Here is a 17316-nt window from a genome sequence, read left to right as displayed (position 1 = left end):
CCCCTTACAGCCCCACTCCCCTCACCAGGGACAGGAAGATCTTGAAAAGCACAAGTTGAGGGGACTAAGAGAGGCTCGCTGGTAAAGTGCTTCTTCAGCAGTCGTGAGGGACTGATTCAGATCCCCAGCCCTGCACAGGGGAGGCAGAGACTGCCTGAGGCTGAAGGGTACTGGCCAGTCAGTCTGGCCAAAACTGTGAGCTCAGTGAGGGGCCCTGCCTCAAAACATAAGGTGAAGAACAGTTGGGAAAAACACCTGACATCAATTTCTGGCCTCCAGACATGTATGCACACATACAACAAGTACCTGCACACAACACACCCACACACCCACACAACACACCCACACAGCACATACACACACCCACACAACACACACACACCCCACACAGCACATACACACACCCACACAACACATACACACACCCACACAGCCACACAACACATACACACACCACACAACACACCCACACAACACATACACACACCCACACAACACATACACACACACACCCACACGGACTTGTACAAAAACCACACACATACCAGAACCCCAGAAGAAATCAAGTCCCGACTGTCACCAACCTACCCTCTCTTCTACTCAAGAATGGCTAGTGGCTCCCTGTAGGCTTCATGGCCAAGCCCAAACACTGGAGTGTTCAGTCTTCACAGTCCTGTCCAACCTGCCTTTCTGGCTGTGGCTAGCCAGCCCCTCACCACCCCAACTTGAGTCTGTGTCCCCTTGGCACTTGCCCTGACCCCCTTCCTGGGGTCATGTTTGAATGAGGTTTGTCTTCACTGAAACTCAATTTGCGGTTGCAATATAGCAAGGCTGAAAGGCAGCAGGGCCTTTGAGGGACCTTGGCTTGGAAGGGACCGGCCTCCATAAAGGATCTATGTAGTTTATTTAAAATATACGTTTGTTTCTGTGCAGGGTTGTAGCAGAGCAAGCTCAGCTTTCCGCTCTGCTCTTGCTTCCTCTGTCAGACACATGCTTTCTTCATACACACCTGCTTCTCCTCTTTGCTGCTTAGCCATGCTATGGCACAGTGCGAGGCCTTTGCTGAGCCTGTGCCCTGTCCTTGGTCCTCCAGAAAAAATGAACCTCTCTTCTTTATAAATTGACCAACTCTGGGAGTTTCGTTATAGCAATGGAGATCACGCAGAGACCCCTGGGCTTCCTCCGCTGCCTGGAATGTTTGTCCTTCATCTTCTGGGTTCCCTGCATTCTTCTGACCTCTGCTCTAGCATCGCCCCACCCTAGGACACTTGCCCTGAATGCTTCTGACCCATTAAGATCTGGACGTCTTCCCTTCTGTATGCCTCGGTGCCGAGTCCGTCACAGGGCAGCCTGCCTGTGTCCTCCTCACCCCGTGCCCGGTTGGTGAAATTCTATATTTGTTATTTGTTTCATCTCCTTCCCTATGACAAAATCAGCGTGTGTTGCGTTCATCTTTTTAAACTTTTTATCACATTCATGTGTAGAAGTGGATGCACACGGTGCGTGCATAAAGAGCCAGAGAGCAACTTTAGGACAGCATACGGGTACCAGGAATCAAGCTCCGGTGGTGAGGCGAGGTGGCCTGGTCACATGGCTCCAGCCCCATATTAATACTTTGTTTCATATCAAGCATGCAGTCCAGCTTTAGCTTCTCAGAAGTACATTTGTCGCCATATCACATTTTTGACCAACCATGTGATCAGTCCAGAGGATTAACTAGGGACTAGGGTGTGGCCTATGAGTCTAGAAAAAAAATTGTATTAGATTTGATAGGAGGGGAACACATTTTTAGCCAAGCCAAAACTCCTAATCTAACGGATATGACTGATGTGTGTTTTCCTTGCCAATACATAAATGCATAAATCCCACAGCACCTGTGTGCCAGGCAGCTCTGCCATTTTGCCCCCATCACACCAGCTGACCACTGCAGTAGCAAGGGCTACCAGAGAGCAGGCCCATCTTACTCGTCCTCTCCACCATCCTGAGAAGCAGGTCTTCTTCATGTGCTGTTTTGCAGGTGAGGAGAGTGAAATTAAAAAGATTAAAGACGCAGTCGAAGGGCGCACAGCTACCCGCAGATGGGTGATCCAGTCGGTCCCATTATTCCTCCCTACTGACCTACTCTCGACCTTTTAACCTCGTTAGATCATCAAACGAGCCACTTTGGGGCAAAAATAGCCATGGCTTCCGGAAATTTTTATTAAAACTCTAAATCTCTGGGCAATAACTTTCAGAAGTCATGATTCAGACCAGCCTGGGACTTGAAAAAATACTCTTCGCAGGGCCAGTCGCCCACTGCTGGGGAGGAATGCAGGACCCTGGGGTTTAGAGCCTTACATGGTCTGTAGTCATCGAGGCCGCTCTTCTGAGGAGTCCTCTCCTTCAGGTTCTAGTAGTTCCATAGTTGTCAACAGTTTTCCCAGCATCTGGAGCATTATTTCTCCGCTGGCCGCAAGCATGATGGTCATCTGGACACTCATAAAAGCACATGTTCCTGGACTCCGCCCCACAGCTGTCAGAGTCTACAAATCAAACACTGGAACAGCATTTCAGCCTGTTCCCTGGGGGATCCAGCAGATGCTAACACCTGGGGACTGGCGGAGAAGCCCGGGGTCCTGCAACTAGCAGCATCGGCAGCATGTTAGAGGATGAGGATTCAGAGGCTGCACCCTGTGAATGACTAACCGAGAGTCCTTATTTGTACGAGATCCTCACGTGATACCGTATACACATTTCTGTACAGACAATCAGTAATGTGGGACTGTGCTACATCCCCATTTTTCCTTCTGTGGCAGCATGCACAGGGAACGAAGACCCTTCTGTGACATAGTGAGGGAACAGGTAAGAACACCCCAGAACACAGGGCTCAGCCTGCCCCACACCTCCTCACGTGCTACCCTGAAGACCGAAATGGCAATTACTCAACACAGTCTATGCAGTGGAGCAGCTGGTGAGCACTGGCCTAAAGGACTCCTGACACTGCTGGATGACGTACGATGCCCTACCTTTCCTTACACACCACAACCGTTTAGTCTCATGAAGGCCAACAGTCAGAAAGGCTGCTGCCCAACCGACCAGATCTCAGCACTGTTTACAGCGGGGGGGGGGGACGAATGCAATAGGGTGTTTAAGTTCTGCATGAACTCCTGGAGAAACACAGAGAGCATGGCCGCTGTGCCGATGAATCAGCCACTGTGCCCAGGAAGAAGCAAGAGCCTCCATCCTGCTGAGGATTAGCAACAGCCAAGGAGGCTTCCTCTGTCTCGAGTGCCAAGAAGAATGTGATTTCGTTTAATCCTTTCTTAGCAAGATCTGTCCACCTGCAAACTGGACAGGTGCCCCTTCTCTTAGCCAGCCCTGCTAATGGGGTGACAGTTGGGGTGGAAGGAAGGGAGTACCAAAGGGACACTTCCTGCCGTGGCTGTCCAAGCAAACCTCAGAGAGTCAGGGATGCTACCTGACTCTGAAAGCCTTCAGCCTAATAAGCACCCCACTGACTGACTTCATTCTTCTCTGTCCCCTAAAGAGAACATGGGAAATTCATAAAGCGCAGATTGGGGAGCTCCCACTTTAAAGCAAAGGGCTGCCCTGGCCTTTATAAATGTACCTGGAAAGACAGCGACCATTGCTTCCAAGGGACCCACTGTTAACCCTTCTCTTTCTAAAGTTCATATTAATTCTGTCACTCCATCCCCCCACCCCCACACGGAAAGTAAACAGAGCATCACATATTGGTTCTGGGTCAGGACAGAGCTTCTGAGTCTGTCTGAAGGCTGCCCATCTTTTAAATCTCAAAAGGCTGCCTGGTCCTTTTGACCTAGAAGGGAGCTCTGCACGGATGTCTAAGGGACAGTAAGCAGGGCGTTCTGTCATTTGCTACCTCAAGCTGACTTTCCACAGGAAGCCTCCTTGGGGCATCTCTGGAGCGTGGCCTTTCTTGGTCTAACCAGGACCCTCAGGGTACAATTAACAGTTCATCCAGAGTCCATGGTGTCTAAGAGACGAGCAGATTTTCTAACTTTCTGACAAGAACATGTTGGTGAAATGTTCTGTTCCTTGATAAACTGATTGACAAGCATTGCGATGTAAGATCAGGGACCTCAGGGGCTCTGGGCCTCAGGAGCCAAAGAGCAGAGCCATTTCTCAGGACCGGTTCAAGTCCAGGATATTGACTGAAAATGTCTCTCTCCTTGGTGATCCAGGATGAAGAACAAGCTGTGGTATTTTGAATTTGGTACCTCTGAAACCTTTGCAGCTACCTGCAAGAAGCTCCATGACCACATAGAGCTGGAGGTAAGCTCCCATGGGAGGACACAGCCTCTTGAGTCTTTCAGAAATGACCCAAAGTCTAGTCTATGGTGTAGAGCATCCTGCTTCAGTACATCTACACAACATCATTTAGAGGGCAACCATTGTTGGGGGAAACTCTTCGTATCTGTGCAAGTGAATGCTTGGGGTCTGGGTTCCTTATAGCCATGGTCATTCTGATGCTCAACCATGCTTTCCCCTGAACATGGGAAAGCCGATTGGTTACCACCTCATGGGAGGGGAGGTATCTGTGGGTTGACCCAGCATCCCTCCTCTCAGCTGCTTCAAGGATCTGACTAACAAGCGCCTGCCAGTCCTGTGGGTGTGTAGCCTGTATAGTGACACAGTTCCCTCAGAGCTGTCACCATCTTGAAATTTTGAAGTTTTTTTTTTCTCTCTCTCTCTTCTTTTTTAAAACAATATACATTCTTTTTGAATTTTATTTATTTTGTGAATATGAGTGCTCCGGCATATGTATTCATGTAAACCACATGTGTCCCTAGTGCCCGAGGAGACTAAAAGAGAGCTAGAGATTCCCTGGAACTGGAGTTCTAAGTGGTTGTGAGCCACCAGGTGGGTGCTGGGAATCGAACCTGGGTCTACCGCAAGAGCGGTCAGTACTCTCAGCCCCTGAGCCATCTCTGCAGCCCCTTAAACTACTTTTTTAAACAGAGAGCTGTGCATTGTCAGTTTGAACTGGGCCCCACAATTGTGCTGCTCATCCTGTTGGTGAGTTCTGTTTTCCTGAGACTTCCAGCGCTTGTAGCAGCCTGCCTGTTATTTGCCCGTCGGTGCCCTTTGGCTTCTCCCTGCCCCACTTCTGCAGGTTGTGTTCCTCAAGTCTTCTGACTGCTAGGAGCCTGTCTCCTGCCTGCTAGAGACCCAATTTCTATGCACACCCGTGTCTTCACTTGCTGGGCTCCCATCCATGGATTCTTTGCTGACAATCCCACCCTCTCATGGAATTCAGGCCTTTACACTTGAGAAAAACATATTCAGACATGTGAGAAAATCTCCTATCATCTGCACCCCTCCCCCAATTCCCACTCCCCCAAAATCTGGTCTAGAACCTTCTGTAAGAGCCATGATCCTCTATTGAGGCTGGGCCACTCCTCTGATAGGAGAATTAAGCCTGTGGCAGAGGAAGGCACTACTCACAGGGAGTGTTTGCAAACAAAATACAAAGCCAGAGGTTCCATAAGGTTCTTCTTGACTCATCCGCAGGCCTCTCCTTCTGGTTGCCCGGTTACTGACACCACGGTGGGAGTCACCTTTGTGCCAGCTTGGCCACAGGACAGAGGCCCAAAGGCCAAGAGCCTGTGTCTCCAGGTGATGAGTGGCCCAGGCCACCACCTACACCTGGGAGAAGTTGAGGGCCAGCTCTCCTAATTTACACATAAATACATTGCCCGGGGCTGGAGCTGGGGCAGCTGAGTGTGGTGAACAGATCAATGTGCACTCTCCCTCTTGGCACCGTCCTCTGCTGGGGTCTTTTTAAATATCCCCGCAAGTGAGGGACAGCCCTGCCTAACCACAGCCAGCTGCAGGCCTTGTTCTCCCTGCAGCTGGCCTTGACACAGTGCCCAGAATACAGCAGCTCAGCTCCCCTGCCTCTTTGGCCCGCCCCGCTGGCTCCAGGGTAGCCATGCCCAACAGTCCCCTTGGGGTCCGGGACACAGCGACACTTCCTCAACCACACAGGGAGTTGGTGGCAAATGGCACTGGTGCTTCAGGAGGGGCAGGCTGTCACGCTGTGTGTTGCTGGGAGCTTTAAGAAGCACTTCCTGTTTTCCTTATCTCTTAGTAATACTCTTTTCAGTGTTTATTCACAAGAGTAAGCTTTGGGAGTCAGGGCTAGGATGACATGTGACAGTGGGTCGATTAACAGTGGATTAGGGACAGGTACCATTTCTGCACCCAGAGGACAGAGGTGGGTAGTCCCAGGTGGCGTGATCAAGACTGAAAGACAGAGGGGAGGGCAGGTAAGTGCCAGGTGAAGGTAGGGCAGGTGGGTGACAGATCTGAGGAGGGAGCCTCTGGTGAAACGTGAGAGAGAAGCTGGCCTTCCATATACACACCACACTTCCACCACATACCACAGCCTTCAAAGGCAGCACAGGATTCACCAGCTCCCAGTCAGCCAACTCGGGAGGACACCATTGAGATGTCACTGTCCTTCCCTGCTTCCTAAGCTACACTAGCAGGGAGCACACGCTGAGACTGAGAGGATCAGAAGAAAGAGGAGGGAAGAGATAAGGGACAGGATAAGTCAGTGCTTCGACTGCCTGCCTCAGTGTCTGAAACCCAGGGAGACAGGTACTATGACACTTTTAAAATAAGGCTCGGATGCATCCTGTGACTGGGAAGAGAAGACTCCAGGCTGGAGTGAGGCGAGCTTAGAAACTAGTAAATAGAATTTTTTTTTTCTTTTTTTCGGAGCTGGGGACCGAACCCAGGGCCTTGTGCTTCCTAGGCAAGCGCTCTACCACTGAGCTAAATCCCCAACCCTAGTAAATAGAATTTATCCACCGGGTGTTAAAGCTTAGCAACTCCTCCTGCCTCAGTGTCTTCCTCCTTCCTGGTGTGTGTGTGTGTGTGTGTGTGTGTGTGTGTGTGTGTGTGTGTGTAAGAATCTGTATACATACGTGTATATGTCAGTGTTTGCGTGTGCATGTGAGTGTATGTGTTTGTGTAAATGTGTATGTATATATGTGTGTATACATTTGCATGCATATAGTGTATACAGCATCTTTTTGTATGTGCATATATGCATGTATGTGATTATATGTGTAGGTGTATGTGTATTTGTATGTATATGTGTGTAATGTGTGTGCTGGTATATGTTTTTTGTGTAATGCATATGTGCATATGTTTTTGTGCTGGTATATGTTTTTTGTGTATATGCATGTGTGCATATGTTTTTGTGCTGGTATATGTTTTGGCGTGTTTGTATGTGTACGTGCGCGTATGTATGGGAATGTAAAGCTCCATCTTAGTTCAGGCAGCCATGGCACCCTGTTGAGAGGTGCCAGGCACAATCCTAGCGCCTACCAGAGGAAGGAAGGAAGGAAGGAGGGAGGGAGGGAGGGAGGGAGGAAAGATTCAGTACAAGATAAAGCAAAGGACTGAGCAGAAGTTTACACAAGTTTTTCTTACACAGCCCCTCATTTCTCCTGACCTACAGAACACAAGGGGGTGTGTATTCGTGCTCTTAATTAGAGAATGAGAAAATCTGAAGCTGAGGATTCAGCACTGAGAAAAGGCACCGTGATGAGGATACAGGCAGGTAGTAGCGTTTGGGACGGTGAGCAGGCTAGCCCCTCTGGTGGTGAGGGCCTGAGTTCTCACACCGGGCAGTGGACATATGTAATCCCTGAGCTGGGAGCAGAGACAGGAATTGCTGTCCTGCAAGTCTAGCTGACTCAGAGTGCTCCAGGTCAGTGACAGAGTCTGTCTCAGCGAGTAAGGCAGAGAATGACTGTGGAGGAACAGAACAATCTCTAGCCTACACACATACATACGTTCACAGGCACACATGCGTGTAAGACTGCACATGCCACATGCACAAAATGTCATGAACATACACACACACACACACACACACACACACACACACAAATTGAATGACTAACATAAAAAGCTAATTTTTTTCAGGTAAAACTTCCATAAATGGCATAGACACGGCCTCTTTCTCTCAGATTGGTGGCCAGTTGAGAAGAAATAGGAAACTTGATCCTATCACTGACGTAAAGTTCATGTCCCACATGAATAGAGAGAATAGTCCAGAGAACACACAAAGCCCATTAAATGCCCACTTGGCTAGTGCTGACAAACCTCCATGATCCCTGTGGATCCTGTTTTAACAGCTCAGCCCAGTGCCTCAGGCAGGGGAGAGGTAAACCCCCCTTCGCCTGTCTCTCCCTCACCCCTGGAAAGCCCCACCTGTATTCGCTGTTCACGTGAGGAAAGGGACTGAAATTCACAGGATTGTTCTGTATTTGGGCTCAGTGACTTACTAGCTGGATGCCCGTGCCTCAGTATCTTTACCCATAAAACAGAGGTTCCGGAAGGCAGCCTAGTTCCCAAGGACGTGAGTTACGTTGTTCCCAGGACCTGATGTTAAGTCTCACAGCCTCTACAAAGCCACCCCACTCAGAGAGCGTCCTAATTGCCTTTTACAGCAGGAAGGCGAGCTGAGAGACTGTTGGGTTTTACCTGAGTCCACAGCCCGGCAGGTCTGACTCAGGCTTGAGTCAGGATTTACCCGAGAGCTTGAGAGCAGCGAGTCTTGTCTGCTGATTGTTCGGTATTTTGTCTGTTTTGCCATTTCATATAAGTTTAAGAACAGGCATGAAGCAATTTGCTTACCCTGGGGAGCAGTGGGAAATGTATGGCACATTCTCTTCAGGGTGTTCCACTTAAGGGAACTGTAGGCCCGTACCTGAACAGCGTGTTCCTCAAGGTTGCTTGTCAGTGCAGTCCTGGACCAGGCCAGCCCTGTCCATGCCACCCCTCAGAGCTCCTTGCCAAGACCCTCTTTATATCTGTCCTAACCTGATTCCACCTGACTGCAGGGAGCAGTGGGGAGTGGGGTTTGGAGTGGGGAGCAGCATTAAGTCACCACCCCCACCTTAGGCCCAGAAGCCTTGCCAAGGATCTTAAAGGTTTTCCGAGTTAGGTGGGGCAAAGCAGGCAGGCCTCAACTGGAGGACTCATCTTCCATTCTGGGAAATATTTCCTTTTCCAGGTTAAAAATAAGAAATCCCCCAATTTGTTGGTATTTAATCTAATCTTTAAGAAAGTGTTCACAAGAAAAGGCTATGGTCTCCGCTAATAAGGACCCAGATGGGAAGGTCGTTCAAATCTAGAAGCTGCTCAGAAGTTACCCAGAGTAACCCGTGAGAACCGAGGGGGTGGGGGGTCTACACATCAGTTACCTTCTATTAAGGATTTAGGAATACAAGGAGATATTAAGAACATAGATCAAGGGTTGAGGATTTAGCTCAGTGGTAGAGCGCTTGCCTAGCAAGCACAAGGCCCTGGGTTCGGTCCCCAGCTCCGGAAAAAAAAAAAAAAAGAACATAGATCAATTTCCTTCTCATTCAGTATTTATCAATATTGCATCATTCCTTTAAACAGTTTTTGATCAAAGAAATAAATTAGAGGTAAAACAGAAGCCCTCACAACCTGCTTTCTTCTTCCTTTAAAACAGAGAGCAGGAGAAAGGGGGGAGGAAGGGAAGCGGGGGAAGAGGGAGAGGGAAGGAAGGGGGAGGGGAGAGGGAAGGGAGAGGGAGAGAGATAGGCATGCAAACATCACAGTGTTTCAGAGATCACTTCTAGACAAAATGGAGCTGGCTGACTATTTGCATGATGATTTGGTTTTGAGTTTTTGTTTTGTTTTCCATTGTTGGGTTTCATGTTTGTTTGTGTTTTAAGAGTCTTGCTATATAGGCTGCTTAGTCTGGCTTCAAAACTATAATCCCTCTGCCTCAGCCCCACCTTCCATACCATCATTCTAAGATTATAGGTCAGTGCTGTGATACACCACTGCTTCCATACTTTTCACTGCTCTCTAGTGCTCTACAAATGTCCAGTCCATTGTTGGTCATGAGGTGTAGAAGCTAGAGCGAAGACAAGCCAATGGGAATGTATATGGTCAACCATCTGAGGGAGTAATCTGGCTAGGCACACTAACCGGAAAGTGTCTCTAGCCCCTCTGAACCAGCAGGTGCCTCTCCATCTGCACCTGAAGAATGGGCTGTGTCCAACCTTGTACACAGGGGTGCCGTGCAGTGTCTTTATTGCAAGAGAATGAAACTGACCTAGATGGTTACTGTATCAGCACTTTAGAAAGACAGTATGGAGTAGAGCACTAAATGCCACTGACTTGTATAATTTAACATGGTTATTGGTACATACATTTAACTTCCATTAAAATGTTTAGGCCTCTTTCAACTAAAACAGGGCCTTAGTGGATGGCTGGGATCTTGCCTATAAAAATTCTAAATTCTCAGAACACACCTTTGTGTGTGTAAAGAAGCTTTATAACAGGGCATGGAGAGCTGGGAGTGGTGCACACCTTTAATCCCAGCTCATGGGAGGCAGAGGCAGGTGGATCTCTGTGAGTTCTAGGCCAGCCTGGTCTACAAAGTGAGTTCTGTGACAGCCAGGGCTATACAGAGAAACCCTGTCTTGAGAAGAAGAAACAAAAAAGCAAAAGGCAGGGTGGCTTAGTCTGTAATCCTAGGACTCAGAAGGCTGAAACTGGAAGATTCCTGGGGAGACACAACAGGTCTATTCATCCCAGATAGGAAAATCACAACAGACTTAAGTGCAGAAAAAACAAGTCAAATGTGAACCGATGAGATTTATTGGAGTTCCTTACATGAATATGGGTGAGGGGTTGTTTACAGGAGCAGAAATGAATCAAAGACAGCTTTGTCACCAAAGCCCACTTCACCATGGGTGACAGCTCACAAAGCTGGGAACCTGGAGCATACTGCACAGCCTCCAGGGACCTCAAAAGATTGGACAGTGTACTTTCCAAGTGCCACAGTTGGTTTAAACCCCTTTCCAGGCAGGAGGTGGTCTAATCTGAGAGTTTTTGCAACGTTGGCTCTGATAGTCCAGGGAAGAGGGTCTTAGACAATCTGGTCAGTTTCAGGAACTTCCTATTTGAGTTGTTTACCTTCCTATTTAAAGAGCTTCTCTGTGGGGTAGAATGTTTCAATATCAGAGGAAACTGTTACATAATAAGTGCCTTTACTCCCTGATTCACTCTTACCAATGTCATTAGTATTGAAAAGACTTCATATTCAAGGACTTCACAGATTAAATAGCTTGATCAGGTTCAATCATCCAGTGTGAAAGAGGAAGGAAAGAAGGAAAAACGGAAGGAAGGAGGGAACCATGGCTCTCAGGGACCAACTGGATATTATCTGATCTTGCCTTTGCCTGCCCACCCACCCCCGGCTGTTTTGCACACCCTTAATTTGGAAGGGAAGAAATCTTAAAACAACTTTGGTCTCTTCTGGTTAACTTTGTTGACCTTTCAGATCATGTAGCAAATAAGTGGAAAGGGCTATCCCGCCCAACCAACCAGAGTAGATTAAATGGCCACATCTTTATGAGAGAAGGAAGTGAGAAGAGAAAACTGCTACAAGTAAAGCCAGGGCATCTCCGGGTGAGAGTCTCCTGGTGAGTTTCCTTCCTCAATCAAGCCAAGTGCCCCATGTGTCCAGCAAGAGCCACAATGTAGCCTTTTTAGGTCCGCTCTGGCCAGTTCAGGCTTCCTTTCTCAGCCCATCTACCCCATCTCAGTGATCCAGTTGAACCTTCCGTGGTTTCTTAACTGTGTTCTCCTGAAATGTGTGCTACTCTTTCCTGATTTCAAATGTCAAAATGACAAGTACATCAGAAAATACTGAGGAGCAAAAAGGAAAGAAAAAGAAGAAAAGTAAACAACAACCTCATCTCGCAGGCGCCAACAGTGCTGGGGTTAATAGCCTCTTTTAATCTATGATATTGCGAAACTTCTTGAGGACCTGTGATTTATTCTGTGGCCTTGCTTAAACTCCATTTTCAAACTCGGCACCATGATGCGTGCCTCCCCACCTTTTCCACGGCACATTGACCACGAGTCTCCTCCTCATGGACTCAACCAACGTAGTTCCGCTGACTCAGGGCAAACTGTTTTTGCTAATTCTCCCTGTGAAATCCCATTGATTGCTTTCAGATCTGATGCCACTTCTTCTCTCCCTCGAGTGACCCTCTTCTTTCATTTCCTGCTAGCACCCTACAGTTCAGTTCAGTCGAGCCTGTCTATATGCTATTGCTTTCTGTTCCCTTCTGTCTCCTTTGTTTTTTGTGAATTGCTTTGATTATCCTTTGTCTTCAGGTTCCTGACAATACCATACTTTGTGTCTTCCAAGTTATGTGGGAATGACTTTTAAAGATTAAACCTCCTGCCTACATTTTCTTAAAAAAAAAAAAACACAGCTGGGTGGTATGACTAGTGTGTCTGATAGGTTAGCCCCAGGAAGTCTTAGAGGACCGAGGCAAGAGTCCCATCCCTGACATTCCAGGTTAAAGCCCTGTCTCCAGCAAATTCTGGATGACTCTCTCAGATAACCTCTGCCCCCAGAGAGCTTAGCTTTATGGCTGCCAAAGTCCCTTGGTAAAAGGATAACTTCCCCCAAGCAATGTGTCTTTCAAGGTAAGAAAGCAGCGAGATCCTGTCTGTAGAAAATGTGTTAGCCTCCTTACACATTCCAGAATACTGAAGAGTCCTGTGCTCTTTCTTTCTTTCTTTTTTTTTTTTCCCGGAGCTGGGGACTGAACCCAGGGCCTTGCGCTTCCTAGGCAAGCGCTCTACCACTGAGCTAAATCCCCAACCCCTCCTGTGCTCTTTCTTACAATACTCCATGACTCAGGCACTTCAGGGAAGAAAAGTAATCTAATCCTTTCTTCCCTCTTTACAGCTTGACTGTCAAACAAGGAATACAATAGAGAAATATGACTTATGGGTTACAGAAGAGAAATGTGTATTTCTAAGACTAGTGAGGTTCTAGAAGGGGAAAAAAATTGACTCTTTAATGAAGGGCAGAAACCTTCATTAAACCAGGACTGACTAAATACCTCTCACATCGATCACAATCTGCGTATCCTAGCACTTCCATACAGTGTCTGATTTAACCCTCATAGCAACTCTGTATCCCATGTAGTATCCTCATTATTTTCATAAAGCCCCTGAAAATATATAAGCACTCATCATTAAATGCACAGTGGTCCATGCCTTTAAATCCTAGCAGAGGAAGGTGCATCTGTGTAGTTGACACAAACCCTCTCCTTCAGGGCTTGATGTGTGCATCCGACAGTGAGCTTTCTGAAGCAACGACTTTTTCCTCTGGCAGTCATAGAGCCAGCAAACAGCCTAAAAGGAATTAATTTCTCGGTAGTAGTGATCTGTTGATAGTGAGGTTGACTGAAACTGCGAAAACCTCATATTCGGTGTGAACAACAATAAAAATTACCAGCGACCCCCTGAAGTCACACATTTTTTTTGGTTGGCAGCCACTAGAATCAAAGGGAGCCACGTGCTCCATTGGTAGCACAGAGAGGGAAATGCATGGCCAAGCTAACAGCCTGGCACTCAGAGAGTGGGAAGATAGCCTACACAACACCCTGAGTCGTCCACAGGGTCTGGACAACTGGGAACCAGGGCAGGAAATGCCAGGGCTCTCCCACCTCTTTCCCACCAAACTGAGTTAAAACAGGGAGTGGGCAGTGACAGTAAGGCGGTGGGAATGCTGGGCACTGACCCTGCAGGAGAAGAAAGGGCCTCCATTCTGAGCCCCGCTCCTTGCCCAGAGGCCTACCTGCCCTGGAGCCCTGCCAGATCCTAAGGCTACCAGTCCTGTTCTGCTTAATGGGGTTGGACTCTCAGAAAATCTCATTCACTCCACTGGCCTCAGCCCTCCAGGGAGGCAAAAAGGCCTGCTAAATCTGCATCCAGAAAGCCCTAAAACACCAAAGTTTTTCTAAGCTTGGGGAAGTGGAGCTGTAGAGAGGAAACGGCTTTGCCCTCTGTCCAACTCTGAGGCAACCCGCCACCACCAGCTCTGAGAAACAGCAGTTTTGTTTTGGAAACTGGCACCCAGTGCAGGCTCACTCCTGGATATGAACTTGAGCCCCCCACCCCCACCCCAGCTGCAACACTCCACTTCCAGCCTCTCTGCCAATATCCCCTTCCAGCTGCCCCTGTCAAAGGCACCATTGTGCCCTCCTGGCATAGCAACAGAGTAAGGCTAAAGAGGAAGAAAACATTTTCTGCCCATGAGATGTTCTTAAGCAGGTTGTGTGTGCATGGCTTCAATGCCACATTCCTTGAGCCCACACAAATTCACCAGAACTCCATCATCCCTGTCACAGATGGTAGCTTACTTTCCAGGGTAGCCAGCCCACCACAGCTAGCTGTCAGAGAATGTGGAGCACACAGCTGGGATGTCAAGGCTGGGCAGAAAGAGAGATCAGGATAACATTTCTCAGAACAGCACGCACTAGCCTGCCAGAGTAAATTCTGAACTTCAAACCTCGGAACTGGAAGGCATTTTGTTTAAACGTACACACTCAACAAAAGAGTCATTCTAGCCCATTCTAATAAGTGAGGTTCTTACCCCCTTCTTGATTATTGGAAGAGTAGGAAGCCCCCAAGAAGCCTGTTTATGACTAGATAGCATGGACTTTCAGAACATTCTTCCAGACACTGAACAAGTGTTGCGTCCTGTTCCTTGTTATCGGTTCCCTAGTTGACCCTGGGCACTTTGGTTGGAACAAAATATATACACAGTATCTGTGGATGCATGAATGATGTTCCCATTGTAGGAGTCTTATCATCCTTCTCACTCCTCCATATGATTGCCTACCGTAAGGCTAATGATAAATCTATTACATAGTATCACACTACAAAGTATCACATTAATTTACAATGAGCTATACATTCCTAGTTCCTACATATCTCTACTTATAGATGCATAACTCTCCTGGCTACTTCTTTTTTAAGATTTGTTTGTTTTATTTGTATCAGGTTTTTTGTTTTTTTTGGTTTTTTTTATTTTGTTTTTTTTTGCCTGCATGTTTGTTTGTGTACCACGCGTGTACAGTATTCCTGGAGGCCAGATGAGTTGCTATGTGGGTGCAGGGAACCCAGCCCAGGTCTTCTATAAGAATATCAAGTGCTCTTAAGCACAGAGCTATCTCTCCAGCCCCTTCTGACTACTCTTGTCTCACAGGCAACCAAGCACAGCACTAACAGATCCCTTGTATGTGCTCTCTCTGTGGTCTGGCTTCTTGATCTTGCCGCTTGCCTCTCGTACAGGAGACGGGGAAGCTGAGGGAAGACAAACGCCAAACAGAAGACTGAAAGAGATAGACCCGCCTTAACTTTGCCAAGTCAGTGATTTATCATCTGCATAACGAGCCTACGTACACTGACACTGCAGAGTTAAAAGGATTAGATCTAAAATACATGGTGAGCCTGTTGCTGAAAATGATGCTATTATCTTACTGCCCGCTACAAACAACAGCTCCTAAAAATCATATCCAACAGGCTCTCTGAGCATAGTGCAAGCATTACCTGTACCATTTACCTACATGCCAGACCCATTTTTGTATGGAGACCGCCTTCCCAAGACAGCTCTCTCCACTCAATGTAGCACGGTCTCTTCCCTCAAGATAAGTCTCAGACATTAACTCCGGAAGCATTCACTCTTGTTCCTCTCTAGGGAAAACAAATCCAGTGATTTCCCTGGCTACTTTTCTTACACTCTCTGATTCTGCAGATAGAAAGGTCTGGGCTTCCTTTTCAGTCTTGTTGCCTCTAGCCAGCAGTGCCTCGAAGCCAGACTGCTTGCTGGCCCAGCTCTTCCCAGCTCTCCTCTCTGCTGATGCAGTTGTGTCTTGCGATTGGCTGTGAGTTGGCGTGCTTATATCTTAGAATACAACATTCGCTCTCTGTGCGTTGTTTCCTGGAGCTCTTGCTGGTAAGCAGTTGGCAGCGCCTGTCTCAGCACCGACTGACCTGAGAAAGCCCCTGGGTGACTGGGCCCTGTCTTATTTCCACTCCATCCCTTCATCTAGCAGAGAGTAAGTTCTTGATTGTTCTTGATGAATGATGGAGTGCCTCCGTCTTCCCTATCTCACCGAAGGAGCCTCCCATGTCTCTTCCTATTGGGGTTTAGGGTGTGAGGTGGGGAGCTTTAGCCATAGTCAGAAGATGACTTCCTGTGGACTAGGGTTAGCATTGGTATCTCTCCCCCTCCTGGGCATTTGAGTCTACTTTACCTGGTCATCCATCACTACATTAATGTAGAGAGGTTGAGCAGACTCATCAGGGATGGAGAGTTTTGTCGGTGTTCTTCATGGAATAGTTTGTCTTCCATTTTGGGGATTTTTTTTCCCCACAAGTGCTTGGGTTTCAATTCACAGGTAGTTATCTTGAGCACCCAATATGGGTGAGACCTTCCTGATTCTGTGGAGAACACAGAGCCGTGTGGAACACTGTCCTTACCTTTGACTGAGCTTCATGTCTCTGCGTGACATGTGGCAGAACATACACCACATCCAAGGGGGGAATCGAACCAATGAAGTGCAGAGAAGGGGGGCATTGTTTCCCGGCTAGACACCTGGAACAATTTTGAGGAGCTGCTGCATTTCAGGCACCTTGGGATTTATCAGCCATCAAAGGGGCAGTTTGGATCACATGTGGCAGAAACAAAGTAAACAGGCCCCAGCTCTGTCCACACACAGCAGTTCAGTCCCTCTAGCAGGCAGTTACTAGGGCCCAGCTAATTATGAACCTTAGCCACCATTCTCCTTCCAAACCAAAGAGGACAAACCAGACAGGAGCCGGCCTTCCCCAGAACCCTAACGTACCATCTAGGCTGCCAAGCCAATTTCAACCTGCCTGCCCCTCCCTGTCTTCTCCTGGGTTCTGTAAGACTTAGAACTACCCAGCAAGGTTTGATGGAGCTCTCTCTTTGCCTGATGCTTGTTGGTGTCCTGTTTCCTAAAAAAAAAAAAAAAAAAAAGAGGCAAGGAGGAGAGGGTTGCTCAGGGGGAGGGTGGTTGTCAAGACCCATGTCAGTTCCCTAACCTCTGCCCTTCAGGCTTGGTCTGAAACTCTGAAATGGAGCCTAGGCATCAAAGGAAGCCATGAGAGCTAGTCAGAGGTCAGGAAGTGGTCTCTCTCCACCTTAGTTCCCTTCTTCCACATTTTAACTGAAAGATCTTTCCTATGGATACAGCCCAGTATTTCTCCCTCAGCAGGAGAGCTACTCCCTGAATCTTGTCACTCAGTGGGGAAATCATCCTCAGACTATCTCCAAAGGAGGAAAAGTACAAGAAATTTCTAGTTCAAAAGGAACCCAAGAGATGTATCAACAAAACATGGTACTGCTTTTAGAAAACCAGTAATTTGGAAAAAAAAAAGGGGGAGTAGGCTGTTAAG

The 17316-nt window shown here is 47.8% G+C and overlaps 1 protein-coding gene across 2 annotated transcripts in view; it reads left to right on the top strand.

Moving 5' to 3' along the window:
- The window catches only part of Dgkg (diacylglycerol kinase gamma), a 155211-nt gene that overhangs the window by 95468 nt on the left and 42427 nt on the right, over positions 1-17316 (top strand). For both annotated transcript variants that reach the window (XM_032900015.1, XM_032900014.1), the window contains one exon: positions 4203-4293. In XM_032900015.1, the coding sequence (XP_032755906.1) occupies positions 4203-4293 (91 nt within the window). The remainder of the gene's footprint in view (positions 1-4202; positions 4294-17316) is intronic.

The sequence above is a fragment of the Rattus rattus genome, chromosome 4, assembly GCF_011064425.1.
Source record: "Rattus rattus isolate New Zealand chromosome 4, Rrattus_CSIRO_v1, whole genome shotgun sequence".
In the NCBI taxonomy this organism is placed as follows: domain Eukaryota; kingdom Metazoa; phylum Chordata; class Mammalia; order Rodentia; family Muridae; genus Rattus; species Rattus rattus.
This window is presented reverse-complemented; position numbering and strand designations above follow the sequence as displayed.